This window comes from Herpailurus yagouaroundi, unplaced genomic scaffold (genome assembly GCF_014898765.1).
Source record: "Herpailurus yagouaroundi ecotype Mexico unplaced genomic scaffold, PumYag 161, whole genome shotgun sequence".
Lineage (NCBI taxonomy): Eukaryota > Metazoa > Chordata > Mammalia > Carnivora > Felidae > Herpailurus > Herpailurus yagouaroundi.
Window position 1 is genome coordinate 10,524,632 of NW_024412402.1, and position 21,092 is coordinate 10,545,723.

Here is a 21,092-nt window from a genome sequence, read left to right on the forward strand (position 1 = left end):
GTTTCTATACCTCTGCCATGTAAGAGCTCAACCTGGATTAACCCAGTCATTCCCCTCTGTTCCAGTATCCAAGCTCCAGACCACTGTTGTAGGAAAATGACAGTCTTTAGAGCAGTGTGAACACAAATGTGTGGTTGCCAACAGTGCCCAGCAACCCTTGTGTGTGTCCAGAAATTCAAGCTTTAACCTTTTTTCTCCAGTTTCTCCGACCTCTCACATAGCCTTCACTGAAGATCTTGCTTTTTCACTTTACTGGGAAGATAAAGACTTCAGAATTTCCACTTTCAAATTTCTCTCCCATCATCCCATCCATGGAAAAGGCCCCATGCTTCCAAGGCTAATCCCACAATTTCTGGTCTCTTCAGGTATCAATTCTCCATCTTCTCTCTACCTTATTTATGTTCCACATCCTTATTTAGCTTTCTGACTCCTCTTCCTTTATAGCCATATTCACTCACTCTGGTTTCTATCCTAATTTTCTCAAACTGCTCTAATATTTCCATATTGGTAAATTAACTTTCTCATCCTTAATTTGATTTCTCTGGAACATTTGGCAGCTGATTTTGGCACTGAAATGATGCTCTTTGCTCCTTGATATCACCCCTAATTTTTCTTTCCACTTCTGTTCCATCAATCAGATCTGCTCAGGTTTCTCCAGGGTACATACCATTATGTTTTTCTCATCAAATGCCACTTCCCTACATTATAATCTTTGCTTCCGGTCATATTAAACTATAAAGTCTCAACCGTGTAGTAGAGAGCTTCTGTTACACACCAATTCAATCTTTTCTGGAAGTCTTCCCAGATCACCACCACTCATGGGATACTGATGCCCCTTGCCTGTTTACACTGAAACCTCTTGCGATCCCAACTCCGCCACTCACTAGCTATGTGGCCATTTATCAATCTCAAACTTAAATGGGGTCACTGCCTAACACACAGGCTTTCTTTAAATTCCGAAATGCCTGGCATACTGGAGGCCCTCAGTCAATGTTTTCTGGTTCACATCTGCGCAGTTCCTTGTGGCTCACCAGTGAACCGGGAGAGCCCAGATCTCGATACAAGATGTGGGGGAGATCGGGGTTAGAAAAGAGCTAATGAAAGGCAAAGGACTGGGTCAGATGACAGGTGATGTGATGTGGCGCTTGCTCTGCCCATAACTTTCCATATTTGGCTTAGGACCCTGTCTGCCTTTAGAAGACGATGGTGCTGGCCTAGGAACACCTTAGAGATGCCTTCCAGCTCTAACTTCCCACGTTCTCTCAAAAAAACGCCTACGACACCCCACGCAAAAAAAACTACAGATCCGCGCCGCGCGAAGCACTGGAGGCTCACGGCGCATGCGCCCGGCCTCCGCTCGCCGGCCTTCCGGGCCTCCGCGAGCGGCTGCCCCAAGAAATGCCTGTTTCTCTGCGGAATCCCACTGCTCTCTACGTGCTCTCTGACCTCACCTTTTCATATCCACTTTGTCCTCTGCGACTGAAGAAAATAATCTGGCCAGCTGGATTCCGGAAAGATAACAGGACACCTGAATACCTGGGACCGGCGCGCCAAGAGGAGGCCTGACCTGGGAAGCGGAACGGGGTCCTGCGGCGGGTCCTTCCGGGGGGTGACATTCAGCGGGCGTCCGGGGAGACGGACTCTCCATCCTCTAACCATGGCCCAGTTTGTCCGTAACCTCGCGGAGAAGGCCCCGGCGCTGGTGAACGGTGAGCGCGGCTGCGGGCTGCCAGGACGGGAGGACCTGAGAGGAAGACGCGGGCGGTGGTACCTCGAGGGGCCGGCAGGAACCGGGGCGGGGCGGCCGGGGCTGGGGGTTGGGGGGTGGGAAGCAGGGGCCGGTCTGCGTCTCCTCTAGCCTTCCTTTCGCCTGTCCTGCAGCTTGGGTTCTCGGCACGGCCTAGTATCCCTGAGTTGTAACCACGGCGCTGTAGGAGGGAAGAGGTGTTCGGGAAGCCTGCAGTCGCCCGGCACTGCCGCCATTACGCCCCCTTCGATCTCAAGGAGTTGGGAATATGGAGGGATGGCCCTGGCAGCAGAGCGAGGGAAAGCACCGTAAATTCGGCCGCATCAGGTTGTCTGGTTCTCGCATGGAGTATCTGGAAGTGTACATAAATCTTTAGGGATACGTGTGCTTTGGGATGTTGACTGCTTTCTGTCCTGGCCAGATTGGGAAATGTTTCCTTAATGGAAATGTTAGGTGGAATTGGACTTTGTGGGCAAGTACCCCCGCTCCAACAAATATAGAAAGGGAGGTCTGTAAACAGTAGTCTTTACTATCTAGCTTAACATTCGGAGAGTTTTTCCAGTTTGATAAATCTGAAGTCTCGCTGGAAGGCCGCTGTATTTCAGAACAATCCTGAACAGTGACAGTCCCGAGTAGGAGCGTCTTCTGTCAGGAAATAATTGCAGTTGTCTGCTGGGTAGCAAGCCATTCATTTTATTTCCAAGGCGAGGTAAACTTTTTAAATAAAGGTAATGTTTTTGAACCATTGTTACTGTGATTGGTACCTTTTTATGCAACTTCTTCCTTTCCTCCCATCAGCAGCCAAACAGTGAGTTCTTGAAGGCCTTGCCATAATGCTTGGTTCTCTCCTCCTACACAGCCCCTCGCAGTCTACTAATTGACACATTTTCCCAAAGAACTTGAGTTTCCAGTGTTACTAAGATCATCTCAGTAACTGTTGTGATGACTGTTGGTGATAAAGTTCCATACAATTTTACATAAATGAAAAGGAGGGGATTGTGGCTTCATCCTTTGGACTTTGTGGGTGATTTGAGGCAAAATTTTTTAAGTTTCAGGTGGATTGTTTCCCCCCGACCTTGGCTTTCACATCTTTCAGGTGGTGCGATGGCAAACGAATTTTAGAAATAAAATCCAAAAATAAAAGTAATACAAGAATTTTTTTTATTATGAACTAAACTCTTCCCTCTATTAGTGTGAGTAATTGAAAGATAGCAGTTATTCTTCCAAAAGTACTCAGAGAACTCAGCTGGGACCTGGAGGTTAGATAATGGAAGTATATTTTGCTTTGTAATATACTTCAGTGTGTTAAATGTGAATGTTAAGTATTAAATAAAAATTGGGGGTCATGGCTGGCTCAGTTGGTGGAGCATGCACTTTTGATCTCGGGAGTTGTGGGTTTGAGCCCCACGTTGGGTGTAGAGATAACTTAAAAATAAAATCTTAAGGGGCGCCAGGGTGGCTCAGTTGTTGAGCATCTGACTTTTCGTTTCAGCTCAGGTCATGATCCCAGGGCCGTGAGATCAAGGCTCCAAAATGAGAGTGGAGCCTGCTGGAGATTCTCTCTGTGTCCCTCTCCCCTACTCACTCTCGCTCTCGCTCTCTAAAAAAAATTAAAAAATAAAATAAAATCTTTTTTTTTTTTTTAACTTTTTTAACGTTTATTTATTTTTGGGACAGAGAGAGACAGAGCGAGACAGAGCGTGAACGGGGGAGGGGCAGAGAGAGAGGGAGACACAGAATCGGAAACAGGCTCCAGGCTCTGAGCCATCAGCCCAGAGCCCGACGCGGGGCTCGAACTCACGGACCGCGAGATCGTGACCTGGCCGAAGTCAGACGCTTAATCGACTGTGCCACCCAGGCGCCCCAAAAATAAAATAAAATCTTAAAAAATATTACTGTCTGTAAGGGCGCCTGGGTGGTTCAGTCAGTAGAGCATGTGACTCTTGGTCTCAGGGCCACGAGTTCAAGCCACGTGCTTGGCATAGTTTACTTTAAAAAAACAAACAAGGGGCGCCTGGGTGGCGCAGTCGGTTGAACGTCCGACTTCAGCCAGGTCACGATCTCGCGGTCCGTGAGTTCGAGCCCCGCGTCAGGCTCTGGGCTGATGGCTCAGAGCCTGGAGCCTGTTTCCGATTCTGTGTCTCCCTCTCTCTCTGCCCCTCCCCCGTTCATGCTCTGTCTCTCTCTGTCCCAAAAATAAATAAACGTTGAAAAAAAAATTAAAAAAAAAAATAAATAAAAAATATACTTAAAAATTATATTGCACCTTTAAAAATATAAATGAAGAAGTTGGATAAATTAACATGTAAATGTGGGCGGCATTTGTGAGAAGAGTAATTCTAATGTACTGAAAATAGCCATATTCATTAAAAATTAAAGTATCAAATTGATTTTAAAATAGTTGCAAATAGGGGCGCCTGAGTGGCTCAGTCAGTTAAGCGGCCGACTTCGACTCAGGTCATGATCTCGCAGTCTGTGAGTTTGAGCCCTGCGTTGGGCTCTGTGCTGACAGCTCAGAGCCTGGAGCCTGTTTCAGATTCTGTGTCTCCCTCTCTCTCTGCCCCTCGCCCATTCATGCTCTGTCTCTCTCTGTCCCAAAAAAATAAATAAACGTTAAAAAAACAAACAAATAAACAAAACACCTATGTCTGTTAATTCCCATAAGGATACAAAGAAGCTTATAAAAGTAATTTTATAATCAGATTTCTCCCGAGAAGTCATAGAATCTAATGTTTTTTTCCTGTTTGCCAAACTTGAAACTTTATTTGGATTGTATCCGTTTTTCCATTAATCACTTTCTGTCCCAGGAGCCAGTACAGGTTCCACGTTGTATTGTTATTTCCGTAGTTTCCTCTGGCATGTGAGACTTTAATAGTTTTTCTTACTTTTCATGACCTTGACAGTCTTTACGGTGTCTATGTAGATATCTATCTAGGTATGCTATAAAGTTCCCCAGTCCGGATTTGTCTGGTATTTTTCTCACGATTAGTCTGGAGCTATGGGTTTTGAGAAAGAATGCCACAAGTGCCCTAATCACATATCAGGATGTACATGATACCCATGTAACATCCATCACTGGTGAAGTTAACTTTCATCATTTGGTTAAGGTAGTGTTACTAGATTTCTCCACTGTAAAGTTACTGTTTTTCTCTTCCCATAACCTGTTCTCCAGAACAAGTAACTAAGTCTACCCCATGGCAGGGGCTAGGAGCAGCAGCCAACAGCAGGGATTCCATCTCCTGTAGGAAGGAGTATTTACATATAATTAAGTGGAATTTTATGAGAAGGGTTTGTTCTCCTTCCCCGTTTATTCAGCCATTTATTGTATGGACTCCTGTACATTTATTTCATACTTAGTGCCTCCAATAGTATGTTATTTATTTTGTTCAAATTGTTGCAGCCTTGGCCATTGAGAACTCTTTCAAGGTTAGCATATCTGTCCCATTGACTTGTACTACAAGATCCTCATGTTACATTTTCCCTGCCCCAGTCTTAGAATCAGCCATTTATCCAAGGAGCCCTAGTTTCTTTTGTTGGACAATGGTATTTTGAAACTAAGATCCAGGCACTGAGATAGAGGGCAAGAGAGAATCCCGAGCAGGCTCCGCACTGTCAGTGTGGAGCCCAACGTGGGGCTCAATCCAACGAACTGTGAGAGCTGAAATCAAGAGTCAGACACTTACCTGACTGAGCCCATCATTTATTTATGTTTTATTCCTTATATATATGTAAAGCAGTTTCAAACTTTTTAATCTGTACTCCCTGAAAAACAAGTTTACCAACTAAAGTACAGTGTTTGTGTACAGAGTACTGATTTAAAAAAAAAAAGAAAAGAATGAGGGGCACCTGGGTGGCTCGGTCGGTTAAGCATCTGACTTCGGCTCAGGATCGCACGGTTCATGAGCTCATGGTCCGGGCTCTGGGCTCCGTGCTAACTGCGGAGTCTGCATGAGATTCTCTCTCCCTCTCTCTCTGCCCTTTGCTCACTCACACCCTTTCTCTCTCAAGCATAAAAAATTTTTTTAAAAGATGAAATATCTGTGTGTTGAGGATAGTTTTAAAAACAATCACAGGGGCGCCTGGATGGCGCAGTGGGTTAAGCATCCGACTTCAGCCAGGTCACGATCTCGCGGTCTCGCGGTCCGTGAGTTCGAGCCCCGCGTCGGGCTCTGGGCTGATGGCTCAGAGCCTGGAGCCTGTTTCCGATTCTGTGTCTCCCTCTCTCTCTGCCCCTCCCCTGTTCATACTCTGTCTCTCTCTGTCCCAAAAATAAAGAAATGTTGAAAAAAAATTAAAAAAAAAAAAAAAAGACAATCACACAAGACTTTGTACTCTTTGATGGCCTCATCTTCTTTGTAGAATTGTCTGTTAGAGCTTTGCGTCTGCTTGAAGATTTACCCATGGCTCTAAGCACAAAGGATGATACAGATAGTAATTCTGAGAGTAGTGAAATACCCAAATACAGGAAGCTAATAATAGGAAAAGTACCAAGAACCTTGGATAATCGATCTGTCAATAGTGGGCACTTTATGTATGTTCATGCATTTGTGCTGTTTTTGTTAACGTTTGTCTTGTGACATTTTTTATAAAATGCCTTTCTCGCTGAAATGACTACCATAGTTTCACATCTACCCTGGTTATTAATGGATTTTTTTTTTCTCTGAAATCGTAAATACCTTGAGGAATTTCAGCATAGTAATAGATTTGAGTTTTGGCTACTCTAAACAATACTTGTAGGTTTTATTGTCATTGGTGGCGTTTTGAAGGAGTAGCAGCTGGGCTTTTGTTAAAGAAAGATTTAATTCACATATTGATGAGGATACCAAAAATGGGCCCTAATTGGTATAATTCCATCTGGATTTGTGGCCAACGTTGTGACAAGTTTTAATCTTATTCTTAAGGATGCTGTTCTGTGTAGCTCCTTCCCTCCTCTTCTGCCCCGTTCCCTTCAAATTTTCTACTCTTTGCCCAGAAAATAATGGTCACGTTGCTGCTGTTGTCTTGCTTTTGGATCCAGCTTCTAGTAGCTTTACAGTTAACTAGGTTTGCCGTTCATAAATGAAGTAACAGTACTAGCTGGCCACTAGCGAAGTCGTGGCATAATTGAATGTGTTTCTAGCTTCCTGCCTGAGTGAGCGTCCCTGTGACACAGGTGTTCTGCATCTTTAAAAGCCTCTTGTTACCAGGGAGCAGCTTTGACTTTTCACACCGGGTGCACATTTGGTACAAGCAGTGAATGAATGTGATGCATGAATAAATATTTGTGTCCAGCCCACACATCTGCTTCTTTCGGTCTCTAGTGAGTTCATCCTGGTTTTTTGTTTTGTTTTGTTTTGTTTTGTTTTCCAGCTGCTGTGACTTACTCGAAGCCTCGATTGGCCACATTTTGGCACTATGCCAAGGTTGAGCTGGTTCCTCCAACCCCTGCTGAGATCCCTACAGCTATTCAGAGCTTGAAAAAAATAGTCAAGAGCGCTCAAACTGGTAGCTTCAAACAACTTACAGTTAAGGTAACTATAGGCTAAATGAAAACGTATGTGCATAACAGAAAATGTCTTCCCTTGGGATTATTCTGATTGTTTTGGTTAATACATGTATTTTCCAGTGAGGCCGAAACCTAAATAATGAGAGATAATCTGTTTCTTGACTGCTGCGAAAGATATTTACCTTTCTAATTTTGTCATCTCGGTTGAAATAATTCAAGCTATTTTATGTCTTCGTTTCCTATTAGTCGTATAACAAAGAAGTGAGCATTTTTACGGGGCACCTTTTTTCCCTCTCCTGTTTTGGTTAGTATACTGAAATAGGATGGCTTACTTTGCTGATTCTATACTTTTTTTCAATCTGTAGTCCTGGAAATATTCCCAGTGTAGCCAAAAGATCTCTTGGACTATATCACAATCAGGAGGCTAACACTCATATGGAAGATAAAAATACCAAAACCTAGCAAGCACATCCCATAACATGAAGGGTTACTGAATTGCATTAAGATAAAATCTAAAGACTGTAAGAATTGGAGCTTGGATTTTATGTTTGCTTGCTTGAGCCAAACACAGGATACAAAAAAACCTAAATAACTAAATTACTGCTGCCTTTAGAATCTACATCCTGGAAAATCGTTATTTTTTCAGGAGACTTCCAATATTTCTGGTCTCTTTTGAAGGGGAAAATGAAAATTCACATCCAGGTACTTAAAGGAACAGGCCCAGTTGTGTTGTGGGAAAGTACTTTTTTCAACTAGAGCTTCAAGATCCATGGTTGCTTGCGTGCAGCATTGCTTTTAGGAACCAGTCATGTGCTTTTTTTGCTCTCTGGGCAGTACAACATTGATCTGGGAAACTGAATATTCACTGAATACTTGGAAAGAGTTAAACCAAATAATAAATGAATAAAGGGGAAGACCAAGCTCTTCAACTCTCAACAAACTCTCTTTGGCCAGACAGAATTGTCTGTTCTGAGACTTGCCTTCCTATCCTTTCATATGAATGCCCTGTCTAAATGTGTCAGCTCTTTCCAGGATGTGGGTTGTTTTAGGGCTCGTAAAGTGTCTCATAAACTAATAATGAAAGGGTTAAGTCAGTTCAGCTCTTTAAAGAACGCTTTGAAAGAATTTATAAGCTCTGGACTATTTACCTTACATAATTGAAAGTTCAAGTGTCCTCAGCAGTTGAACAAGTTAACATCGGTAATTCTTGACTTGGGCTAAAATTGCCCTCTAAATGAATAGCATCCTTATATTCTGTTGCTTACTCCTGGAAGAGAATACTTTTAAATATGTAAGAAAAAAATGTACATTAAAATTTATGCTGCTTTTTTCAGGAAGCTCTGCTGAATGGTTTGGTGGCCACTGAGGTGTGGATGTGGTTTTATGTCGGCGAGATCATAGGCAAGCGTGGCATCATTGGTTATGATGTTTGAAGACCAATCTTTAACATCTGTCTGTATTTGGTTTGTTATTTGAGTGTTTTTGGACAATATGTGATCAGACTGGTATTTGAATAAAATAAGATAATGTATCAAAATCAATGTTTTCTCTATCAGACACTACATGGAAGGATCACAGTTTCTCTTGATAATAAGAGGAGTTGTCTTTTGCTTTAATACAGCTCTGAGTGCATGTCTTTTGCTTAGCCTAAAATCGGAAAGGATCTATGTGAACATACCAACCTGGGGTATGCATTTATGAGGATAATTTGAACAACAGATTAACATTCTAATTGAGTGTTTAAAATAGATGATAAATTTATTTCCAGAATAGGGAAAGTCTTTCCAGGGAAAGACTTGGGAAAACTAGAACTTGCTACAGTAGGAAAAATAGTAATACCACGTGCCAAACTGATATGGTTAAATTGTTAGTAATACAAAGAACAAAATTTGGATGGTTTCTCTTTGCCAAAATCAGAGATAGAATTTTTTTTTTTTTTTTAATTTTTTTTTCAACGTTTATTTATTTTTGGGACAGAGAGAGACAGAGCATGAACGGGGGAGGGGCAGAGAGAGAGGGAGACACAGAATCGGAAACAGGCTCCAGGCTCTGAGCCATCAGCCCAGAGCCCGACGCGGGGCTCGAACTCACGGACCGCGAGATCGTGACCTGGCTGAAGTCGGACGCTTAACCGACTGCGCCACCCAGGCGCCCCAGAGATAGAATTTTTTGATAACACCTGTATTTATAAATGCTGGAGTACTTGGTGATATTCTGAGTATCTTTGTAACATCTTTAACCGCAGGACATAGCAAATGAGAGCCAGGATGTACATTTTTAATCTAATTTTGATGTGTATTATGTTATTAATCTATTCTGTTCTTTCCAGTTTTATGATTTTTAGACCCTATCTTTGCAAAAATAAGATACCCTGTGGGTATTTAAATAGCTACAATTGGGGGGGGCGCCTGGGTGGCTCAGTTGGTTAAGCATCCGACTTCGGCCCAGGTCATGTTCTCACCGTTCCCTAGTTCAGGCTCCGCGTCGGGCTTTGTGCTGACGACTCAGAGCCTGGAGCCTGCTTCAGGTTCTGTATCCTCCCCCTCGTCCTTTGCCCCTCCCCCACTCACTCTCTCTCAAAAATAAATAAACATTTAAATAAATAAATAGTTATAATTTAGTATCATCCATGGGTCTAAATAATGCATTATATCCTGAAATAAATAGAAATGATTGCCATCTGCCTGTCTTCTTGAGCTGTTTTATTTTTATTTTTTTTAACGTTTATTCATTTTTGAGAGACAAGAGTGTGTATGGGAGAAGGGCAGAAAGAGAGGGAGACACAGAATCCAAAGCAGGATCCAGGCTCTGAACTGTCAGCACAGAGCCCGACATGGGGCTCGAACTCAGGAGCCGTGAGATCATGACCTGAGCTGAAGTCAGACACCCAAACAACTGAGCCACCCAGGTGCCCCTTCTTGAGCTGTTTTATTGAGGATATAAAAGAGACTTAATCAGTTGTTGGCTTTTCTCGGGATCATACCATCTTTGAATGGCTTATTGGTATGTTTCTAAGTCCATTAGAACAGTCTTGCAACCATTGCAAAACATGTTTTACCAGCTGATAACCAAAAGATGGTTGCATATTGGAAAAGCGTCGAGGCTCACCATATAGTATTACTTCTTTAACAGTACTAAACATTTATCCAGTCATTTGCCCACCGCATTCAGAAAACTGCTGTAGCTTAGTAAACGGGACAGTTTTCCTAAGTGATCGGCAGGAAAGTCAACACAGAGGCTGCTGCTCTTTTGAAATGAGGCGATGCCTGACTTACTGCTTCTTGCACTGATCACAGGTGGTCAAAACCGAAACTGCCTCTTCAAAGGGCATTCGGTAACTTAAAATATGCATTTCAAAAGACTGAGAATCACTGACTACTACAATAAGGGTGATCTTTATGAGTTTCTCCATTTCATACAGTGAGTATTAAGATTAACAAAAACACACATTTCACGGTGTGGAGGCAGCTAGCACTACTAACCTACAAGGCTTAGTTGATTCGCGACGTGTCATGTTTTTCAACCATCTGGTCACCCCAGAAAGTTCTCAAAATAAACATTGACTGCTCACTTCACTGCAACTTCCTCGTCTGCTGTACAGCGCACCTCTGATGTGTGGTGGCTAGCAGTGCATGTATAGAGTTTTCTTAGGTTAAAAGAGCAGTGGGCTCCTTAAAGTGGCACCTTCCCCTCACCAGCCAGTTACCTTCTGCCCTCCTAAATCCCACATGCCTTATCTCCCAGTAAAGAACCATCGAGGCTGTCTTTCACCGAATTTGTGTGTGCCCAGTGATTGCCACTGACAACTTGAGCACCCCTCAGATACTCACTGCGCACCTCCTAACTCAGGGCACTGTGCTAAGTGGGAGAAACATCAGGAAACAAGACTGAACGTTACCTGCTTCATGATGTGCCTGGTCTGGCGAGACAGGTAATTAAGCATGCAGTTACAGTAACGTGAGAAGTGCTATGATGAGGGAAGCGGGAGGTATGCTTGGAAGAGTCTAAGGCAGATTTGAGAAGGGGGTTCCAGGGAGGCTGTCAGAGCAACTACTATCAAAAGTAAACCAGAGGAGTAAGAGTTAGCCAAGAATGGGACATGGTACACTGGGCAGGTAGAACAGCTATTAAGTCAGTGTAAAAGCTATTAAGTCAGAAAAAGTCTGGCATATTGGAGGGCCTGAAAGAACGGAAGTATGACTGAATCGCCAGGTAGAAGTAGTCATGTAAGACCAGAGAATGGGGACCAGATCATGAAGGGCCTTTTATGCCTTACTAAGGATTGGGTTGTCTCAAGGCCAGTGAATGGAGAACCGTTGAAGACTTTTGACAAGGCACGATTTCTGTCCTCAGTTTGTATGGTCTAACAGCAGCAGGCAATTTCACTTCCAGGTAACAGAAGCTAGGACAGGAACATGCATGGGGGGGGACATGTGAGAGTACAGGTGGTCCTGTACTTCTCTCCATATGTAGAAATATAGATACTTGTGGGGCACCTGGGTGGCTCAATCAGTTAAGCATCTGACTCTTGAGTTCAGCTCACGTCGTGATCTCACGGTTCATGGGATCGAGCCCTGTGTCAGGCTCTGTGCTGACAGTGCCTGCATGGATTCTCGCTCTAGCTCTCTGCCTCTCTCTCTCAAACTGAAAAAAAACAAAAAAAACAAAACAAAACAAAAAAACAGATGCAGATACTCTTAGTACACAGCATCATGAGGAGAGGGGAGATTATAGTTTCTGAAGTTCAAGCCAACTCTACGTGTATCCCAGTCACTGTGTTTCAAAGGTGTGACTTCCTAGGAAACCACTTTATAAAAATAAATTCTTGAACCTAAATGTCAATAAATACCAGCCTTTTTATGAGGTTTTCATTTCAAGACCACATTGAACATGAAACTGTCCGCATTGCCTGCTTAATCCTTTGTTCTGTACATGTCACGTTATTCTTCTTGGATAACAGTTTCTCCTTTCTTTTCTACTCATCTTTTCCATACCTAAGTTTCTTCTACCTTGATTTCTAAGGACAGCCCCATACAAATTACTTTCTTCGTATTTCATAATTGTGTAGTGCTTTCCATTTTGAGAGCACTTGCACTGACTCATTTCGCCCTCTACTTTCCTCCCAGGTAAGTGGCATCAGTGATAGACCCATTTAGCAGGAATTCAGTAGCAGAAACATGAAATGATTTGGCTAGGATCCCATGAGTAACACGTAGTGGCAGCACAAGTTGGGCCCAGGTAGTGGTGCCGTGTTGTGGTCTATGCCCTGACCACGCCTGACCACCTAGTAGACCCGCCTCCATTGTATGTTCACAGGGCCTTATTGCCTTGTATATTCTCAGGCCTGTTTTGCCCTACTGTCAATCTCGAAGCTTTACTGTCCCATCAAAGGTCATCCTACCTAATCTTGGGTAGGGTCATACTTAGCTTCGTAGGACTTAATATTTCCTAATTAGCATAGCTTTTATTTCTACCATAACATGCATTGGTACACTTGTGATCACTCAAGATAAATACAGTAGCAATTCAACCGGAAATTCCCTTAGAAGGGAATTAACCAGCTTACCTCCTGGCAATAAAATATTGATGTGTAAGACCCTGGACAATCTGCTTGTCTGTAGCCTTGCCTTAATCTCTCAACCCTTGCGTCAGCCACTCAATTTCCCACCCGTCCCCATAAAAGCCAGCTTTAAATCTCATCAAATTATACATCCGCTATCCCCGATTGTTGCAATTTATCAGTCACCAAACTATTCTTTGCTTCTTGACAACCTTTTTCTCCTGGCTCACTGTCACTACAAAACTACTTCCATCTTAATAATTGACGGTTTAAACACACACATGGATCAGTAGTTTTCAGAGTATGGTCCCTGGACACAGCAGCAGCAACATCACTAGGAAACTTAGAAATTCTCAGGCTCTACCTAGCAATTCTGGGGGTGGACTCTGGCAATCTCTGTTTTAATCGGCTCTCCCATGTAATTCTGATACATACTAATGTTTGAAAAACATCGACACAAATGATCCAACAAACTGGCCTCTTGGTTCCTGTTAAAGTCCATTGATAAGGTCTTTTCCCTTCCTTTTCCCATGTCATCACCAATCTTTTCCACCACTCCATAGCTTGAAATTCACGCATCCATCTGACCACCTATTATCTTGCCAGCCCATTTCCACTAATAGGTCGACTACGTTCATTTGGAGTCACTGACCATCAATACATATGCTACCATCTCCCTCACCATCCCAATGTCCTCCTTTCCTTCCTTTACCCAACTTCTATTCCACGGTCAGTCGCAGTCACTCTCCTGAATATATCCCCATTGTCCTTGCCTCTCACTTTGTTGTTGTGCTCATTTGCCAAACCACAACCCTGGCTGAGTCTCTGTGCTCTGCACTTGCACCTATGTAGCTGAATGTAGCTGGAGAAAACTAAGGTGGCTGGTCTCACTAATAGTATAAATTCCTGATCAGAACCTTAACACAGTTAATGCTACCTGACAATCATACTGTATTTCACTGAGCTATAATTACTTCTGTCAACAGGTAACTTCCGTCAACAGATGGCTTCCTACTTTACTAAGAAAACTGAAGTGGGGCACTGTGTGCACCTCTTGATCTTGGGGTCGTGAGTTTGAGCCCCACATGGAGTGCAGAGAGTACTTAAATAACACTTTTCTTTAAAAAAAAAAATGGAGGGGCGCCTGGGTGGCGCAGTCGGTTAAGCGCCCAACTTCAGCCAGGTCACGATCTCGCGCTCCGTGAGTTCGAGCCCCGCGTCAGGCTCTGGGCTGATGGCTCGGAGCCTGGAGCCTGTTTCCGATTCTGTGTCTCCCTCTCTCTCTGCCCCTCCCCCGTTCATGCTGTCTCTCTCTGTCCCAAAAATAAATAAACGTTGAAAAAAAAAAATTTTTTTTTAAATGGAAACAATTGGAGAACTTCCACTGATTCCCACAGTATCATCTACTCATTACTATCTGTACCCATATATATACCCCATCTTGTCTGTGTTGGGTTGCCCACGCTCCGTTTTAAAGCCACTCCCTCCTTTCAGTGTCTTCGTGCCATAATTTCTCCCCTTTCCAACATCATTAATTTTCTTCCCCTACTCCCTTGTTCCTATGAGTGTATACATACGCTATGATCAAGCCCATCTTTTACTAAATCAGCTCCCTTTTGCAGCAAAACATCTCAAAAGTTACCAATAGTGTCTCTGATTCCTGTTCTCTCTTGAGCCCACTCCAGTCAGGTGTTCATTCCTATCACTTCACTGGAACTGTTCTCCTTATACCTTAAATGCAAGAGTCCATTCTCAACTTCATCTCGTTTGACCTTTCAGCGGTATTTGACTCTCCTGAACATCTCTTCCTGTTTGATGCACTTTATGATACACTTGACTTCCCAGGGCTTTCCTGTGGCCTTCCTTCTTCCTTACTTTTTTTTTTTTTTTTTTTTTTTTTTCCACTTCTCAGATTCCTGTTCTGGTTCTTCCATTCTCTGGCTTCCTATCTTTGGAATATCTCAGAGATAAGGCTCAGTCCTTCCTCCATCTGTATTCATCCCATTGGTGATCTCATCCAGTCCCGTGGTTTTAAATAACATCTGCATACTGATGACTCTCAAATTTGTTATCTCGAGTTCCTACCCCTCCCCTGAACTCCAAACACATATGCAACTGCCCACGTGATACCTCCACAACCTGCACGTGGTTTAATCGACACCTCGCACTTATGTCCAAAATCAAACTCTTGATTTTCTGTCCCATCCCCACCAGAAAGCTGTTCCGCAGTTTCCTCCCTCTCAGCTGATGGCAACTCCATCCTTCCAGTGCCCAGGCTACTGTCATCCTTAACTCCCAGTTCTCATATTCCATACCAATCCACCAAGAAGTCCTGTCGGTTCTACCTCAAAAGATACCCAGGATCTGTCCCTTTCTACCGCCTCTACTGCTAACGCCAAGGCACTACCGTCTCTCGCTGGGATTCCTGAAATGACCTCCTAGATGGCCTCCCGCCTCCAGGCTTGCCTGTCCACGGTCTATTCTAAACATCATTCAGAGTGACCCCACCAAAAAGTAAGTCAGACCATGTCAGTCCTCTGCTCAGAACCCTTCAGTGGCTCCCACCTCACTCAAGTTCAAAGCTAAAATCCTTACAGGGGACTACAAAGGCCCAACAAGAACTGGCTTTCTATTTTGTGTCTGACCTCACCTTCCGCCACTCTTCCCCTCTCTCCTACTGCTTCACCGGTCTTGGTCTTCCTCAAACATGCCTGTCTCAGCACTGGCTGGTCCCTAGGCATGAAATGCTGCTCCCCAAGATCTCTCCAGGGCTGGCTCCCTTCCCACATTCAGTGTTTTCATTGTGGGCTTCCCCAGCCATGCTAATTACAATTCCAAGAAGCCTCTCTCCAAATACACTTTTTTTTCCTGCTCTTCCCCCCCAAAATTTCCCAAAATCAACATCTAACATTCTATATGATTCACTGATTTATTATGTTTATTGTTTGTTTTACCTTACGAAAATAAATCCAAGCCCCCCAAAGGCAGAAATTTTTACAGGCTGACTGGGTGCCTCAGTCAGTTGAGCGTCTGACTCCAGCTCAGGTCATGATCTCGCAGTTCGTGGGTTCGAGCCCCACATTGGGCTCTGTGCTGACAGCTCAGAGCCTGGAGCCTGCTTCTGATTCTGTCTCTACCTCTCTCTCTCTCTGCCCCTTCCTCCCCGCCCCCACAGTCTGCCCCCCCCAAAAGTAAATAAACATTAAAAAAAATTTTTTATTCTGTTTGTTCACTGATGCATTCCAAGCACCAAGCTCTTAGAAGTCACTCACTAAAGATGTGATGAATAAACTAATTTACCCTTCAGTGAGCGCATAACTTTATAAACTGCTGTTCCCTTTGCCTTCATCCTGGCTCTTTCTACCTGGCACATCCCTGTTCCACTCTAGGAGTCTCTTCTGATTTTCCCAAACTGCTTCTTTTTGCCCTCCTGTTGGACCTCTTACAACACGTACCATTGTACTCTAATGATATATTTACGTCTGTTTATTTCCCTTACTAGACTGTAAGCTTTTTAAGGAAGGTACAATATCTAACTCACCTTTGTAACCCTGGCCTATCACAGTATCTGTCTGGCTTGTATATAGTAGGTTTTCAAACAGTGAGGCAGCAAACTCTCCTTACTGTGTTTGGAACCGGGTTGATAAACAGCAGACTTTAGTGGCAGTTTGCCACCGAGGGAGATGCAGGCCTGGGGGAGTCATTTCCTGAAGGCCTGCAGGCTGAGCCTGCTACAGAGCCGATGCCCGCTGAGTCACTCCTGCAACTCAGCCTCTAACTCTGAAACAGAGATTGGGATCCCTGATTAACAGCCCCCGACTGAGCAAGGTGAGTGCCGCCCTGCTTTGGCACAAGGCTTGCGAGGAAAGAAGGAGACGGTGGGCAGCCGGAGATCTTTGCTAGAAAACCTAGCTCGAAACCTGCGAAGTGCAGAAATTCCTGAGGAACTGACCATTGTAACTCCTTTCCTCGGCCGAGCTGCATTGCTGGGTTTATATCCTTAGAAGAACTGAAAGGACCACATCATAGGCAGGTTTGCAAGCCCACACTCGTCCTCATAGGATTTACACATACAACCCATGGGGGGATTTTTATAGGAATTGTAGGTTGGACACTTGCAAAGTAAGAAAGCTTATCTTTAGAGGCTCCAAGTTTTAATGCGCTCCAGCTTGTCAAAACCAAGAGCAATTAAAGCCCTGTTGTGTGGTTTCGAATGATAGCCTACTTGTTAAAATAGCTATTGTTTCCCCTGAGGACAGCCTGCATTTTTACCTTGATGTCATCTCACTTTGGGTCCCAAGGGGGCAGGCAACTTAACAGAACGAATAGAGTTCTGAGATAACAGTGAAGTCTAAGGTGATGAGAGGAAATTAGTTACCAATTTTAGTGACCTTCGGGCGGAGTTATGGCATGAAAGCCACATAAGCCCAGGATCGGACAAACAAACAAGTGACATCAGCCAAATAAATCTGAAGTCAAAAGTGGTATCTTGATTATCATTACTTCACCTTGGACGGTGTTAGGATGTCATCTGCCTCGAATATGCTGGTAGAGAGGACTGTGCTTTATTATGGGATAGACGCGTTACTACCACATGGAGGAAACAATTTTCCGCTTCACCCAAGGCTCCAGATTTCACCCCTGCTGCACTGAGGGTAAACACTGAGGCCAAATGGTCCTAGATTTGGGACCCTTGCGTCTGTTTGGCCATCACCATCTGACTCTTTGCCCCAGCAGAAAGCTGCCTGCAAAGACGGAGTAATAACCTCTCAAAGTTGTCTGTGGGAAGAATACAAATCAGCAACAAAACCCACTTTTTATCTCTCTTAAGACCGTGTCTATCGCTACGTGGTTCCCTCATTTGTCCATCTCGGCGACGGCAAAGACCTGGTGCGGGTTAACAGAAGCCACTCGTCTTAGAAGATTGGAAACAAAATGTCACTCTCCTCACTTTCCACCGCAAAACGAAATGAAGTCCAACCATTCGCCTGAGGTGAGTGAGTCAGGGACAGAGGACTGGAATGCAGGACTTGATTCCTGGTTTCCTAACCCTAACCACATCCTCCCTATCTCGGACATTTAGGCTGGTTATTGTACTGTGAGTGGCAGGAATGGGAAAGGGGATGGTTTCCTTTTTATATTTTCATTCAGAAACTTACTTACATCTGAACTCTAAGCCACATGTAAGACACTCCATTTAAACTCTAGCAGGAGCAAGTGATGATTCTTAACATATAATTTGCATCGGAGCCTCAGACACCACGATTTTTCCTGCATCTCAAGCAATAGAATTGACTAGGTGTTCCTAGGGCTCAAAACAGAGAAGAGAGTAAGGCTAAAGAGGAGAGGCTAAAACCTAATCCTAAACATCTTTTCTTTTTAAGTTTATTTACTTATTTTGAGAGAGAGAGACAGTGAGCAGGGGAGGGGCAGAGAGAGGGAGACACAGAATCCCGAGCTGGTCCCCCACCACTAGCTGGAGTGCGATGCGGGGCTTGTGAACCGTGGGATCGTTACCGCAGCTGAAACCAAGAGTCGGACCCTCAACTGACCAAGCCACCCAGGCGCCCCCTGCTCCTAAACGTCTTAAAAGTCAAAAGAACCAATGATCATTTACTTACCTAGTTTCTACCCATAATGTCTCAAAATAAGTTCTCAGTTTTTAAACTTCGTATCAGAAGTTCATATGACTTCACATAGGAGAGACATTAATAAATGTAGCTTTTAAATTCAGGTTTACATTTTGCATCAGAGACTATAAGGCCTTTGCCTTGTGCAATGATGGTCATATTCTCACAGGTTTCTGGTTTTTTGTTTTTTTTACTCCAGTCATCTACCAAAAGAGTCTAGGAATAAACAACTAAACACAACGCATGCATTGTAATATAGATTCAGAAACATGTCAAAGCAACCTTACCCAACTGGCCTTGAAAAAGATAACCTTTAGGAAATCTTCCCGGCCTGTCCTGCTTGCTGAAGAGAAAATAACTAAACGCTTACTACTCAAAGTTCTTCTTCACCAGACAAGAAATTCTAGTCTTTCAGTATGAACACCTTCACTTGTGGAAACTCATCTCAGAGTGCAGGAACTCGTAGCATCTAGTTCCTCCGAATATTCTTCAGTCAACAAGTTGTCCACCTAGCTAAGGGACAGCTTCCTGGAATTAAGACTGCAGAACCTAGGTTATAATTAACTCAGACTTCCTCCTCCTTTTGTACCTTGGCCATGACCTTAATCCTCACCTAGATTTTCCATCCCATCTACGGATAAAAATTTGTTCTAAATTAGATCAACTGAACTCTATTCCTGTTAGCCTAAGATAAGTTGGCATTGGTGGCTGAAAGGAATCCTAAACCAATTTTAGACCATTTAGTTAGACTTTAAGCATGACTCCAAAAAAAAAAAAAAGCTAGACATCTCGGTGAGAGGATAATATTGCTCACTTGTACCCTTTTTTCTCCCCCTAGTAAAAAGAAAAAACTCACTTGATAATGTTAGGTCCAGTGAATTTTTTCAAAGTAATTTGGAGGCCAACAAAATGCCTCCCATTCCAGAACTGTGGGATCGACAACACACAGAATTAAAAGGAGTGATAAAATGGAAGGGACTTTGGAATTTAACAGGTTTCAACTGCATGGAATTGAAGTCCCATTTAAATAATGGTCAGTAGGTCCATTGCTACTTATTTAAAGAGCTCAAAGCCCTATCCTATATGATCTCCTTGGTTCTTGCAACTTGGCAGAAGATAAGGTTTTGGGGATAGAGAACAGAATAAGTGTTTTCCAGGTGTGAAATTTGAGATTCAAAGAAGCTGATTCAGAATCTTCACTCACATGCAAGTCTTCCAGAAAAGAGGTATACTTTACCTACTGCATTAAGGAGAAAGTAGAGGGGCGCCTGGGTGGCTCAGTTGGTTAAGCGTCTGACTTCAGCTCAGGTCACGATCTCACGGACCATGAGTTCGAGCCCCGCGTCGGGCTCTGGGCTGATGGCTCAGAGCCTGGAGCCTGTTTCCGATTCTGTGTCTCCCTCCCTCTGACCCTCCCCCGTTCATGATCTGTCTCTCTCTGTCCCAAAAATAAATAAACATTAAAAAAAAAAATGGAGAAAGTCGAAACTGTGCAGCACGGACTCCTTCAATTCCCTCCCCTTCACCTCAAACTAATCTGTTCCTAACTACCCTTCCTCCCTTTCTATCGTCCTAGAGGGAAGCATTTTGGACATTCTTTCCAAAACTATCCTTCTATATTTGCTCTTGATTCTCTCCCTTTCTATTCTTCGGGGCCCTCTCCCTATCCACCCCCCATTTTCGTTTGTTCATTTATTGGTTCAACAAGCATTTATCACACTCTTGTTACAGGTCATACTAGGTTCTTGGGACACTAGAACAAAAGACCTCTTTCCCACCTTCACAGTGCTCACAGTCTAGTGGAAGAGGTAGCAAAATGAACAATTTCAAACCACACAGTCACGATACAGCGTGTAAATAGCCACAGCAGAAGTCTGCATATTACGCGGGTTGTTGTACACACAGGACAGTTTAAAGAAGGCTGGAGCAGAGCGGGTAACACGTGAGCCGGACCTAGACGTTAGCCACCGGGACAAGTGGGGAAGGAACGGCGTTTTAAACGGAGGGAATAACATGCACCAAAGCATGACCATGCAAGAAAATCGCAATCCAGGAAGGCAAACAACACAAGGAATCAGAGGTGTGTTTGGAGGTAAGCAGTGAGGGAGCATTTGAACAAATAATAAGGATCTTGAAGACGACAGGAATTATTCAAGTATCTTAAATATTTAAGTATTAAAGTACGGTCTAATTTGCATTTGAGGAAGTTCAGTCTTGCAGCAGAGGACGATTAGACTGAGAACTATTGCAGTAACCCTGAAGACAAATGGGCAAGTGGGAGTGCACGGTGATGCCATTAGAAGAGGTGATTCAGGAAGAGGCAGACTTCAACGTAAAGGGGAATTCAGTTTAGGGACACACAAGTGAAGGTGTCCAACAGAATATTGGTTATATGAGTCTGCAATTTAAAAGTTAGGAGTGCCTGGGTGGCTCAGAGCCCCACATTTGGGCTCTGTACTGACAGCAAGGAGCCTGCTTGGGATTCTCTGTCTCCCTCTCTCTCTCTGCCTCTCTCTCTCTCTCTCTCCCCAAAATAAACAAATCAGGGGCACCTGGATGGCTCAGTCAGTTCAGTGTCTGACTCTTGGTTTCGGCCCAGGTCACGAGCTCATGGTTCATGAGTTCAAGCCCCGCTTGGAGCTCTGCTCTGACAGCACAGAATCTGCTTGG

At 43.8% G+C, this 21,092-nt stretch overlaps 1 protein-coding gene across 1 annotated transcript; it reads left to right on the forward strand.

The window, feature by feature from the left end:
- Window positions 1-1,573: 1,573 nt before the first annotated feature.
- On the forward strand, window positions 1,574-8,773 carry ATP5MG (ATP synthase membrane subunit g). The gene is made up of 3 exons (XM_040483190.1): window positions 1,574-1,709; window positions 7,097-7,257; window positions 8,567-8,773. Exons 1-3 carry the CDS (start codon window positions 1,658-1,660, stop codon window positions 8,663-8,665), a joined length of 312 nt encoding a protein of 103 aa, XP_040339124.1. The 5' UTR covers window positions 1,574-1,657; the 3' UTR covers window positions 8,666-8,773.
- The last annotated feature ends 12,319 nt before the right edge of the window (window positions 8,774-21,092 follow it).

Excerpts from the sequence above, each read along its gene's own strand:
- ATP5MG (XM_040483190.1), top strand. The coding sequence starts at position 1,658 with ATGGCCCAGTTTGTCCGTAACCTCGCGGAGAAGGCCCCGGCGCTGGTG. Across the intron at positions 1,710-7,096 it reads GGCCCCGGCGCTGGTGAACG|CTGCTGTGACTTACTCGAAG; the intron begins GTGAGCGCGGCT and ends TTTGTTTTCCAG. Across the intron at positions 7,258-8,566 it reads TCAAACAACTTACAGTTAAG|GAAGCTCTGCTGAATGGTTT; the intron begins GTAACTATAGGC and ends TGCTTTTTTCAG.